The 13,843-nt window shown below is 37.0% G+C and overlaps 1 protein-coding gene across 1 annotated transcript; it reads right to left on the reverse strand.

Moving 5' to 3' along the window:
* Positions 1-3,644: 3,644 nt before the first annotated feature.
* On the reverse strand, positions 3,645-11,461 carry LOC102743794 (chaperone Ric-8B). Its single transcript, XM_081811188.1, has 3 exons — positions 10,123-11,461; positions 9,081-9,176; positions 3,645-3,839 (listed from the first exon to the last, which is right to left on the reverse strand). The coding sequence occupies exons 1-3, from the start codon at positions 10,387-10,389 to the stop codon at positions 3,645-3,647; spliced, it is 558 nt and encodes a 185-aa protein (XP_081667314.1). The 5' UTR covers positions 10,390-11,461.
* Positions 11,462-13,843: the final 2,382 nt, after the last annotated feature.

Genomic DNA, 13,843 nt, shown 5'->3' on the forward strand with positions numbered 1-13,843 from the left:
GTGATAGACATTGGGGAGGGTACGTGCTATGGTGAGCACTGTGAATTATGTAAGACTGATGAATCACAGACCTGTACCTCTGAAACAAATAATACATTATATGTTAAAAAAAAAAAAAAAAAAAAGATGGCAGGAAGGGAAAAATGAAGGGGGGGGAAATTGGAGGGGGAGATGAACCATGAGAGACTATGGACTCAGAAACAAACTGAGGGATTTAGAGGGGAGGAGGGTAGGGGGATGGGTTAACTGGGTGATGGATATTAAGGAGGGCATGTATTGAATGGAGCACTGGGTGTTATATGCAAACAGTGAATCATGGAACACTATATAAAAAACTAATGATGTAATGTATGGTGACTAACATAACATAATAAAATAAAATTTAAAAAAAACCCAGCTCATTTCTGATCTTGGAAAAACTGATTCAATTCAGCCAGTATTTACAGATTGCCATGTGCAAGGTACTATACCAGTCACTTAATTCCAAGATACTACATCAACCTTTTTTCAAAATCATGAAAGAATTGAATTGTTTAAAAGAGCAGATGTGAGAACAGTTGAAGAAAATTACTGTAAGAGGAAATGCGGCAGAATGGAAAGAGGACTCAAATTTGGGCTTTAGTCCTCAAGCACTGTGTGACCTTGAATAAATTACTGAAAGTGCCAGGTTAACTCATTTATGACACTGGAGGGTCCTTATGAGAATTAAATGAGATTATGGCATAGAATGTTTGGAACATGATACCCACATACATAATAGTTGTGTTTATTATCATCATTATTATATTGATCAAATTATGTTGTTAATATACCATCTTAATAAGAGGAACTGAAGTGGAAATAGAAATAAAGTTTAAGAATTCAATGGATACAACTCAACAGCAAAGACCCCAAATAATTCTATTAAAAAATGGACAAGGGCGCCTGGGTGGCTCAGTTGGTTAAGCAACGCCTTCGGCTCAGGTCATGATCCTGGAGTCCCGGGATCGAGTCCCGCATCGGGCTCCCTGCTCAGCAGGGAGTCTGCTTCTCCCTCTGACCCTCTCCCCTCTCGTGCTCTCTGTCTCTCTCTCATTGTCTCTCTCGCAAATAAATAAAATCTTAAAAAAAAAAAAAAAAATGGACAAAAAGCCTGTAAAGACATTTTTCCAAAAAAACATACAAATGGCCAAAAGGTATTTTTGTGAAAAGGTGCTCAACATCACTAACCATTAGGAAAATGCAAATCAAAACTACAATGACAGGGGCGCCTGGGTGGCTCAGTCGTTAAGCGTCTGCCTTTGGCTTGGGTCATGATCCCAGGGTCCTGGGATCGAGCCCCGCATCAGGCTCCCTACTTCATGGGAAGCCTGTATCTCCCTCTCCCACTCCCCCTGCTAGTGTTCCCTCTCTCGCTGTGTCTCTCTCTGTCAAATAAATAAAATCTTAAAAAAAAAAACAACTACAATGAGAGATCACCTCACACCTGTTAGGATGGTTTTTACCAAAAAGATAAGAGATGGTAAGTGTTGGCAAGGAAGTGGCAAAAAGGGAACCATTACATACCACTGGTAGGAATGCAAATTGGTGCAGCTACTATGGAAAATAGTATGGCGGCTACTCAAAAAAATTAGAAACAACTACCATATGATCCAGCAATCACACTTCTGGGTATATATCTGAAGCAAACGAAATCATTATCCCCAAGAGATATCTACACTCCCATGTTCACTGCAGCTTATTCACAATAGCCAAGATATGGAAAAAAGCAAAGTATCCACTGACATGAATGGATAAAGGAGATGTATATGTGTGTGTGTGTTTGTGTATTTATTTCAGCCATGACAGAGAATGAAATCCTATTTGATAACAAGGATGAACTTAGAGAACATTATGCTAAGTGAATAAGCCAGAGAAAGACAAATACTGTATGATCTCACTTATATGTGGAATCTTAAATAAAAAAAAAATTAAGCTCCTAGAAGCAGAGAGTAGAATGGTGGTTGGGGATAGGGGAAATGAGGAGATGCTGATCAAATGCTGTAAGCCTTCAGTTATAATAAGTTCTGAAGATCAAATGTACAGCATGGTGACTACAGTTGATAGTATTGTACACTTGAAATTTGTAAGAGTACGTCTTAAGCATTCTTACCACACACACACAAAAACAAAAAGTAACTATGTGAGGTGGTAGATGTCTTAATTAACCTGTGTTAATCACTTCTTCAAATATATACAACTTTACTTGTCAATTATGTCTCAATAAAGCTGGGTAAAAAAAAGAATTAAACTAACTTAAGATTTTGAGGGAAGTGAGTTTTCTACCTCCAAATTATGTCTCACAAAACTGAGGTACTTTAGGGCACCTGGGTGGCTCAGTTGGTTGGGCGACTGCCTTCGGCTCGGGTCATGATCCTGGAGTCCCGGGATCGAGTCCCGCATCGGGCTCCCTGCTCGGCGGGGAGTCTGCTTCTCCCTCTGACCTTCCTCCCTCTCATGCTGTCTCTCATTCTCTCGCAAATAAATAAATAAAATCTTAGGGAAAAAAAAAAAAAACAAAAAAAAAACTGAGGTACTTTAAAAAAGTGGAATATAAAATCTGCTTAGATGGGATTTTTATACCAGTACATTTATAAAACTAGGAGCTAAAGAAAGAAATAGGTAAAAATATCCGGATATCTTGAAGTTCCTTGTTTGAAGAACTTGCTTTTGCAGAGCTTTGCCCATATAATTTTAAGAAATATTTGAAATTGTTAGATGTTATCTCAGAAGACAATCACTTTATATATACTTACAGAATGGTGTTTATTACATTGTAGTATAATTATTTTAAAATTTCTCTCTACCTCTATCTTATCCTTATCTCAAGGGTAAGGGGTTTATCTTAGGCATTTTTTGTACTTTCCATCTTCCTTTTTTCACTTCCATAGTATGTTATGTAGCTCACACTGAATAATTATTTATTGATAAAATAACTTTGTGAAGAAACCAAGACTCCTATAGCTTTAATTCCAAGAGGAATTAAAAAGGGGAACTAACACAGGCCTGTGTCTGGTTATCAAAATAGTAGCACCTTGGGGGACCCGGCTGGCTCAGTTGGTACAGTATGCAACTCTTCATCTCAGGGTTATGAGTTTGAGCCCCACACTGAGTGAGATTACTTAGAAAAATAAAATCTTAAAAAAAAAAAGTAGCACCTGAATTACTTAAGTGGATTTTTCATAATGACTCCAGGTCCTGACTCATCAAGATTAAGAAGTGTGGGTTAATGGGCGCCTGGGTGGCTCAGTCGGTTGAGCGACTGCCTTCGGCTCAGGTCATGATCCCAGGGTCCTGGGATCGAGTCCCACATCGGGCTCCCTGCTCTGCAGGGAGCCTGCTTCTCCCTCTCCCACTCCCCCTGCTTGTGTTCCCTCTCTCGCTGTGTCTCTCTCTGTCAAATAAATAAATAAATAAAATCTTTAAAAAAAAAAAGAAGTGTGGGTTAAGGATACAGAAGGCAAAGTTTAATGTGAGTGTGTTTGCACATCTCAATGAATTCAGAAGCATATAGAAAATGTTTTTAAATTATTAATTTTTAATATCTCCTCAGGCCCTCTAACAGAAGATAGGAGAAAGCTCTGAAAAGAGTGGAATGATACGGCCACTATTAACAGAAAGATCTTTCAAATTCCCTCTGAAAAATAAAAAAGAGAGCAAAGAGAGTTTAACCTACCTCTCTCTTTGCAAAGGACAAAAAGGAATTCAGCAGCAATTTGCTTGACTCCAAGGTCAACATGTGTCATGAGGCGCACCAGCTTATTTCTCACAGTTGAGCCAACTTCAGGTCGATTTGTCACATCCCTCAATGGTGGTAAAACCTAATGGCAGAAATGCAAAAACCATCATCAGTCATGGGGTACTAGAGTAAGTGAGGATGGTACCATGCAACTGGTCAGTCTTATAATGTCTATGAGCTCAGTTTTGTAAGAGTGGAAAAAGCTTTTAAAAACTAAATAGGTGTGCTTCCAAATAAAACAAAACAAAACCCTCAAATGATTTCATGTTTGTAATGAAATTTCATTTGAAGAGAAACATCTCTTCACTGTACCACCATGAAATACTCTAATTTGTTTGAGTTTTTAATCACCAAAGCATCTGGAATGCCTTTGCCTGCCTCTATCAAAATCCATTTTAAAGTCAGGGTCAAGTTTCTCCTTCCACAGGGCCTTCCTTAATACTTATACTCCTATTGATTTTCCCCTTCTTGTAATTCCTGCAGCATTTTCAGTATTTACTAAAAAAATCTGTACTTAGGTTTTCTTGTTTTATTTTATAATAAAAAAATTTATTATTTTTTTATTTTAATATAATCTATTAATTACTGAATACTTTCTAGGTGCTAGTTGCTATAATAGAGGATATACATACATTCTCTATAATCAATCTCCACAGTAACCTTGCAAAGGAGGTAGTAACATCACTATCGTCCCTACTTTATTGATTGATCCGCAGAGGGCTTAGGACACTTCTTGGTTTGTCTGTTTTTTTGCTCACTCACTCACCTATTCATCCACCCAGACCGCTCCCTCTTCAGGGTCTCCTCCTATTTCAACTGGTTGCTTCATCTCAGCATCTTCTGACAATTCTCTTTCTCCTCTTTCTAAGTATTGGAATATTCAAGGGTTGAGCTCTTGGGCAACATTCTTCACTTATTTTCACTTAATCTACTGGTGATCTTATCCAGTTTTATGGCATTATATGGTCTCTATATACTGAGAACTCCCTAAATTATATTTCTATCTTGATTCTTTACTGACTTCCAGACTTTTATAGGTCTCTCAAATTTAGCATGTCCTAAACAGAACTCTTGATGCTCCCACCAAAGCTGTTCCTTCTTAGTTTTCCATCTCACTAAATGGTAAGTCTATTTTTCCAACTGTTTAGTACAAACACCTTGGAAATAAAATAGCCTTTTCTCTTTCACACTGCATAACTAACCACAAGCAAATTATATTGTTTCTACCTCTGAAATATATCCATAATTCAGCCACTTCTCACTACCCGCTCTAATATTATTAAATCCAAGTTACCGATATGTCTCACCTGAACTGATTATTACCACAACCTCTCAGTGTTCTCTGCTTTCATCCTGGTCCTTCTAATGATTTCTTCTCTACAAAGCAGCTAGGGATCCTCTGAAAGTCAGATCATGTCATTCCTGTTCTCAAAGTCCTCCAGTTCCTAGGGCTTCTCATCTTACAGTGAAAAACAATGTCCTTACAACTCCCTTAGTTTTCACATAATCCAGCTTCCTGCTATTTTTCTAACTTCCTTTCTACTGTACTCCTGGCCTACACTGCTACAGCCGCACAGACCTACCTGGAACTCCTTATGCACACCCCTCACTTTCCTGTCTCACGGTCTTTGCATTTGCTGCTCCTCTGCCCAGAAACTCTTTCTCTAGAAACTTGCATGGCTCATTCCTTACTTCAGGTCTGTGTTCAAATGTCACTTATAGGAAGACATTTCCTGACCACCCTATATGACCTCTCTTTTTTTGTGCACCACCCTCCTCCAACCATTTTAATCTTCCTCACAGCACTCCTCACCACCTGATAACAGTATATATTTCTTTACTGTTAGCCTTCTTCTACAAGAGTCAGTGCCATGGGGGCAGGGATTTCTTACTGCTCTCAGTGCATGGCATATTAGAGGTGTTTAATAAATATTTGTTGACTGAAGGAAGAATGGATTAATTCAAATATCTTTTTTTATTTTAAGTAATCTCTACACACAATGTGGGGCTTGAATTGACAACCCCGAGATCAAGAGTTGTATGCTTTACTGACTGAGCCAGCCAGGCACCCCTCAAATATCTTTTTAAAAGTGCCTTCTATAAGCTAGGCACTATGAGAGGAAATGAGGATAAAAACGAAGTCAAATAATTTACTGTGCCAGGCCCTTCATGTGTATATCATTTTATTTAGTCCATTCAATTGACTTCTTTCCTCTCTCTCTTTCTATACTGAGTGCCTACCATGTATCAGGAGGTACTGGAGGTGCTGTGAACACAAATGGCAACTAAATCTCAGAAAATTGAATCATTTACCCAAAGTATTTACACAGAAGCCATATTTCAGTATTTCTGATAGGGTAGAGCACCAGGATTTCTATGCTCTATAAGCACAAGGTCATTGCTATGCAATGTAAATCCTTATTATCTGATTCAGCCAACCATACTGAGTTTTATATGGTCTCTGTATACTGAATGTATTGACGAATGAGATATCTAACAAGTGATTTCATGTAGCATGTGCCTATTGTTCCAGAGTAAAGAATCTATTAACAAAAGTTATCACCCCAAAATTTTGTTAGCTATGTTTTGGGTTTCTTAAAAGCAAGTTTTTTAAAATAGAAGTTTGTTGCTTTTATTCTTATATATCACTCCCAGACAAACTGCATTTGTATGGACTCATTCTATTTCCTCCCAAATATTACCCTCCAACAATCTTCTTTCTTTTCTTTGACAAATCTTGTTCATTTCCTCTTTCAAATCCACAGAATCTCGTCTCTTTTGTAAGCCTTTCCAGACTAACCCAACCTGGGTCAGTAATTTCTACCATCTGTTCTTTTTCTACCCGCCTAAATACTTAAGACCAATTTCCTTTGGGTATGTATGAGTTGGATTTAATCAGGTATTAACTACAGGGCATAATAATTAATTAGCCATCATTCCATTTATACTATTACCAAAATTAATCATCTGTTACTTTACATTCTGCCTTTCTTAATCATCATAGTTTAGACTGCATCTTTCTCAGAAGGAAAGTTGATTTTTTTGTGTGTCTTGTATCTTAGTCATCTTTACCTGTCATGTTTAATCTCTTTATACCGTAGTGCTTCTTTGAGGACAAAAAGTGGGTCTAATAATCTTTGTGTCCACATAATATGTGGCCCAAGGCCTTCATATAAAGTTGTTTAACAAACAGGTTTTTTTTTACTATCTTGGTCAGAGATAGCAAAATCTAAACAGTTCAGTTGAACCTGGATCTCCTATGAAAAAAAGCTAAAATATAGAAAACTTAAAATATTTTTCATTTATTATTCTTTACCAAGTACTCCTAGTCACAGTAGAATGTCTTAAAATAATCAAATTGGAAATGACCTTAATTCATTAACTATTTTATTTGATTTAAATGATTATTCATGCTTTCATGGTACTACTCTCTTCTTCCAATGGACTGTAAATTCCTCAAAGAAAGAGTCTCTACTTTCTAATCTCTCCTTAGCATCAGTATCTACTAATGTGCTTCACATGTAATAAGGTGCTTACTAAATCTTGACCATAAACATAAAGGGAGAAAATGAAGCTGGTTCATTTAACAAGGGAAATTCTACATGGCAAAAAAAGAGCAGTGGGGTGAATGGTGGTACCATGTATGGGGAAATGTGGAAAGAAGGAAAGAAACAGGGTGAAGGGATGGGAAATCAAGAGCTTGGTTTGGGATATGCTAAACTTAAGACCTCTACTATACATCCAAGGGGAGGAGATGAGTAGGCAGCTTGTTATGTCAGTCTGGAGCTGAGGGGACAGGTCAGGGCTAGAGATATAAATTTGGGAGTCATCAGCATATAGATGATTTTCAAAACCATGACTGCTGAATGAGATCACCAGGGGAATGGGAGTGGAGACAAAGACAATATTGTCTCGGGGCGCTCAGACATTGCAAAGAGGTTCCCTATTGTGTCCTAGAAACCAAGTGAAGAAAGTATTTCAAGAAGGACGGAATACTCAGTTACATCAAAATGCATTGGGGGAATGCATTTAGAAAAAAAAGATTTGAGAACTATCGGATTTGGCAATACTGGGTTGGTGACTTTTGAGGAGCACCTTTGCAGTGGGGTGGAAAGCATGAAAGCCTAATTTTGGTGGATTCAGGAGAAAAAGATGAGTAAAAAGAATAGAGAGGGTGAGTATGGAAAACTTCTGGGGAACACTGCACTAAGAAGAGCAGAGTGATAGGGAGGCAGCTTGAGAAGTGAAATTGAGGGAAGGTTTTTTGTTTTGTTTTTAAGATGGAAGATGTGTTTGGGTGAAGATAGAAATGACCCAGTACCTTAAAAAAAAAAAAAAAAGATTAATGTAAGAAGAGAGGAAATAAATGCAGGAGCAAAGTTCCTGAGAAGGTGAGAAGGAAAGGAATCCAGGGCACAAGTGCAGAGGCTGGCCTCAGAAGAAAGTGGGGACAATTCACCCATTATGATAGAAGGGGAGACAAAGGATATATGATATGGGCAGATGGACAGAAGACCAGCGGTGGAAAGAATTCTTACCATGAACTCTGCTACCCATCCTACTCCAAACCTTCACCATCAGCTCTCTTTTCAACTGGCCTCCTTGCATCTACTCACATTCTCCTAGTCTATCCTACATACAGTAGCAGAGTATTTTAAAATATAAATGACATCCCCTTCATTTAACTCCCCTTCTCAAAATGGTCCAGTGCTTTCCCATCTCACTTAGAAGAGAATCACAAGTCCTATACAACCTTAGGCCATCTGGTTCTTCCTTACTTTTTTTACTCCTTGCCAACTTGGTCTAGCCTCCTTGCTTTTCCATAAGCATGCCAAAGCATCCTCTCATCTCAGGGACTTTGACTTTGTTCTCTTTACGTTCCTCTTCCAGATTTTCTGAGATCCTTTTCTTACTTATCCAAATTTCTGCTCAAATGTCACTTTCTCAGAGAGGCCCTCCCCATTCCCCTAAGTCTCCCCTTCTCCTGCTGTCTTTCTTTAGAACATATCATTACATGACATTATAACATAAATGTATTCATTTCCTTTTTGTTCCCCCACTGTAAGGTAAACTCCACAAGGCAAAGACTTCATCTGTCTTTCAGTGCTTAGAAGACAACACAAAGTAGATCTCAACTATTTGTTGAATAAGTGAATGAATGACTCAGAAAAAATACTTTTTTCTGGATGAGGAAGATTTCAAAGATTAAAACTAACTTTTCTGAGTTTCTGATTATATGAAAGAATGCAACTCATTAATTCTATTTTTAAAAACCACATATAAGAAGATTAACTAAGAGGAGTAATTTGCATTAAGCAGTTACCTGATCTTTGAGAAATTTTCTGATGTTTCGATGGGCTCGGGAACATTCTGTTAATAAGCTGAGAACTGGAGTGAGACCTTCTCTATAGCTGCTTCCCTATAAAGAAAATCAGACATACTGTATTAGTTTCTTTTTTTTTTTTTTAAAGATTTTATTTATTTATTCATGAGAGACAGAGAGCGAGCGAGAGAGGCACAGGAAGAAGCAGGCTCCCAAGGAGCAGGGAGCCAGACGTGGGACTCGATCCCAGGACCCTGGGATCATGACCTGAGCCGAAGGCAGACGCTTAACCATCTGAGCCACCCAGGCGCCCACTGTATTAGTTTCTAACAGTATTACCTTCCTCTGTATAACTGAGCATGTTAATACTCCTTTTTTGAGGGAGAAACATTTTATGTTACCAAAGCTTTATGAACTATTTAAGAAATTATTTTTCTAACAATGTTTCCATTCCATCAGTTATCTTCATGTTTATTAATGTCCGTTTTTATCCTCCTTGGATTTTCCTACATTTTGTGAGGTCCTCACTGGCTCAGCCAATGGGCTTAAATGAGGCAAAGGTTTTGATGACCCACCCACACTACCTTGCTGCCTTTTAATATAGTTAACCTGACAAAGCAAGTGACAGACAAGAGAAAATAAGCAGCTCACAACAAATGAAAAGTTGATGATTTTTTTTTTAAAGATAGCTTTTAGGCATTATGTAAAGTATTTATCATCAAGTTTTTTGGGGGGGATAAATTTTACTTCTATGTCTTACAAAATACTTACATGGAAAAGTAATTTTTCCTTTGCTTTCAGGCCCTAGTCACACTTTTGGTCTTGCATCAACAAAATTTTTGGCTTTAAACAAATAAATTCACTTGGTTTTTTGCAATTAATCATATACTGTAATAAAATGATTTCCAGGGTACAATCACACAAAATGTCAGCTATTAAAAAAAGTTTCAATTTAAAAATCATGTCCTGTGATGTCTGCATATATGGCACATTTACATTCTTTAGAAACATTTTCCCAAGGCCTCCATTTTATCAGCCTTACCTTGTCTATTCTCTTCTCCATAAAACTGAGTAAAACATGAATGGCTTCCATATTCATACCATTGTATACCATGGTATTGTTTTTCAAAACAGTTTCTTTCTCAGCTGTTTTATCACTGGGTAGTTCATCTAGTGTCGTTGCCTCTTGGGCCGTTTCTTCATGGGTTAATGGACAAATGAGAACATCCAAACAAGAGACCGGAACATTGCTTAAAAGGTTGACTGCATTGCTGAAAAGCAATTTAAAAATACAATATTTTGATTTCATTCAATAGTCTTTTAAAATGCAAACATAATAAGAAGTTCAGAAATGACTTCTAGGAGTCAATTAAAATTTTTCTTTTTCAAAACAAGCCTTTAATATTACTTGGCATTTACTGACTAAGAGACAGAAAATAAAGAGAACTGTTTTAAATACACATATGACAAATTAGAAAGAACAGATGTTAAATGGACACACACAATCACATGATGTCATGTCACTTTCTGAAATGCTAAAATAGGAATTAGTGTGCTTTAACACCAGCTCTTTAATTTTATTATGACACAATGCTAGCCTTATATTTTTTCCTTGGGGTTTTAAATCCTTTTGTGGAGTTACTGGTGTTTTATTATTCCTTAGATTACAACATAAAGCATCTGAGAAGCTGTATATAAGCAGCTTATCACAGAGGCAACAACATTAAAACCCAAATATTACAGGATTAAGTTTTGTTCTTTCTACGTATAAAAAATACAATTTTTAGATCATCCCATTTTTAAAAAGACATTAGCAGAAAATGGGTAATGGTGCTTTTCCTCCTTTTCTCATCACCAGGTCTCTTTAAAAGAGGCCAACATAGCCATTTCAAATCTTTATCCCCTAGGCCTTTCTGCTACCTTATTAATGAACACATGCACCTGGGATGCACACCAGTAGGGGGAACCCAAACCTTGTGTTTTTGGTATTCCCTAAAAATCTTGTTCTGTTGCTCAGTGTGTAAGAGATTAAAGTGACACTAATAATTTAAAAATTAGACATGTTCTCAATTAACAGATTTTCCTTCAGGCATTATTTCACATTCTTTCATCTAAAAGGAGGTGGTGTTCTCTGCTAACTGGATCTTCTAAGCCTGTGCCTCAGAACTTCCTGATAAACAACAATGGAAAGACAGGCATTACATTTCCTAGTGACAGAGAAGCAGATCTAAAAATAACCACATCCTGACTAAAAATAAACTCTTGCAAATGCAATCAAAAAGTCTAACCACTTGGAAACCAAACTCAGGGCTTAATCTATCTGATTGTGTCTTAATTTAGACCATAGTAGTTCCTTTTAATTTAGATTATAGTGACAACCTCAAAAATAAAAGTAAACAGCAACAAAACAGAAATAAAATACACATTCATTTTTTTTCTTTCAATCTGAAGTATAGCTCTCATTTCTCCAAGAATGAGTATTTCCTTCCTTTCTTTTTATATTATGGAAAAAAATATTCATAAGAGATCAAAGTTTAAAAATTAGACAATGCAGAACAATGAGTAGTAACGTAAAGGGTATCAAAAAAATCTTGAGCCACGAACAAAAATAACAAATCCTCTGAATGAATGATTCCTGTTAAAATACAAGTTATTTGGTGGTCCCCACGAAAAATCTTGCTGCTGCTGTGATTACTACCTGCTACTGTTAAACAATGGCCCTAATTTTGGTTATTTGTAAAAAATCACAATTGGTTGAAATACAATGCTTTTCCCACAAACTTTCTTTTAAAAATTTTTGCAGACATCTGTAGTTCTTTATCTAGACTTAAAAATGTTTCGTTTCTGACTTAAGCATTTGGAAACTGTTGTTAAATATCACAGATTCACTGGGGATGAAAACAAACAAAAGAACTCTACCATAGAATTACTTTCTAAAACTGTATAAACCATTTTGAAATGTTAGGATTTTTTTTTTCAACACACGGGGCAATAGGCACTGGAGTCCACTGATAGTATGATTCTCTAAATCTACCATAGAGACCACACTGAAAAGTTTAAGACAATGTATTTCATTACAAAGGAATGTTTCCCTTTAAATTCATTTAAAATAAGCAGTTTCCAGGAATCCAGTAAATTTAAGAAACCAAATGTAGAGTTTGATTCAACAAATATTTGGAGGTTTTAGGCTTTTCAAGGAAAGTTCCCATTTTCTCGTTTCTTATTAAACAACTGGGTTTCCAAACAACTACAAAATTAATTTTCTGGCTCACTGTGTTTGAGCTATTCTTTTTAAGTAAGGAAGGCCCGCTTTTTGAGCTCTGTCACTTCTCTGACAGTTTTATTTGTGGTAGAAGAGTGTATGAAATTCTCCAGCTACCAGGAAGTCAGTGACTATGCACAGATCCGCACAATGGTGTTTGCATTCCTACTCCAGGGGGTAGAAATACTGTGTATATTACTCTCCCCTTTTCAGCTTCCTAGAGATCATTAATCACTGGGACATGACATCCTCCCACTCCTGCTCCCAGCCCCCTCCTGATATGCAGATTCAAAAGCAATGCCTATTTAGAACTCCTTAATGCCCTGATTAAAGCCTTGTTAGTTGTGGGAGAGGGGAGGCAATCTAAAATCCAGTCCTGTATCAGTCCTGGACTAAACATAATCTAATACCAAATGACAATGAGGAGCATGATAATGGTACATGTAGACCTACAGCCATTAATAAATCTTCCTGGTTCAAATATATCTTTTTTATATTTGGGGCTCACATATCTTTTCTTTATGGCTAGAGAATTTATTTAAATGAACCTTAAGATCTCCAAAAGACTTTCTCCAAAAGATGTAAATTCCTAATTTTAGCTCAATTCAGTAATTATTACTTATGTCAGGCATTGTTTTATGAAGAAAAGAGACAAATCCCTGCCTTTATGGAGCTTATTTTCCAGCATGGAGAGGACAGTCAATGAAAAGTAAACAAAACAAGTAAGATGACTGAATAGCATGATAGAAGGTGATAAGTGGCCTGGTGGAGAAACCCAGGAAGGTAAGATAGAACAGGTGGGTTATAATTTTGAATAGGGTAGTCCTCACTAAAATGGTGCCATTTAAGCAAAGACTGAAATGAAGTGAGGGAATGAGCCATGTGGACTACGTGGGAAAAGAACATTTCAGAAAGAAAAGCAAGAGCAAAGGCTCCAAGGTAGAAAAAGTGGCATAACTGAAGAACTGTAAAGAAGTTGGTGTTGCTGAACCACCATATACAGGAAAAGGAGTAGGATAGGAGATCAGATAGGTATAGGGGGCCAGATTGGTATTGGAGGCTGTTATAATTTAATTTTATTCTCAGTGAAGTGGGAGCCACTGTAGGGTCTTGCATGGTGATATACTCTTATTTACCTTAAAAGGGTCACTCTGACTACTGCATTGAGAACAGAGGGTAGGACATCAAAGATGAGAAGAATCAGGATGTCACTATAATAATTCAGGTGATTGAACATGATGATAACAGTGAAGTGGTTACATCTGGATATATTTTGAAAGACATTTCTTGACAGGCTAGTTGTGAAGTGTGAGAATCCAAGTTCTAGCCTTACTTAGCAAGTGGAAAGCTGGAGTTGCCATAAACTGAAATGCGAAACACTGCCAGAGAAGCAGCTTTTTAGGGGAAGATTAAGAGTTTAATTTTGGATATGTTAAGTTGGGGATATCTATTAGACTTCCAAGGGAAGATGTTAATAGGAAGTTAGCTGCAAGAGTCTGAA

The sequence above is a fragment of the Leptonychotes weddellii genome, unplaced genomic scaffold, assembly GCF_054177405.1.
Source record: "Leptonychotes weddellii isolate Sample4059 unplaced genomic scaffold, ASM5417740v2 HiC_scaffold_617, whole genome shotgun sequence".
Lineage (NCBI taxonomy): Eukaryota > Metazoa > Chordata > Mammalia > Carnivora > Phocidae > Leptonychotes > Leptonychotes weddellii.

What these genes read in the sequence shown, in the direction of transcription:
- LOC102743794 (XM_081811188.1), bottom strand. Translation starts at nt 10,389, where the DNA reads ATGAAATCAAAATATTGTATTTTTAAATTGCTTTTCAGCAATGCAGTC. An exon ending in TGGAGAAGAGAATAGACAAG is followed by an intron (nt 9,177 to 10,122) that starts GTAAGGCTGATA and finishes TTTTCTTTATAG; the next exon opens with GGAAGCAGCTATAGAGAAGG. An exon ending in GAAAATTTCTCAAAGATCAG is followed by an intron (nt 3,840 to 9,080) that starts GTAACTGCTTAA and finishes TTCTGCCATTAG; the next exon opens with GTTTTACCACCATTGAGGGA.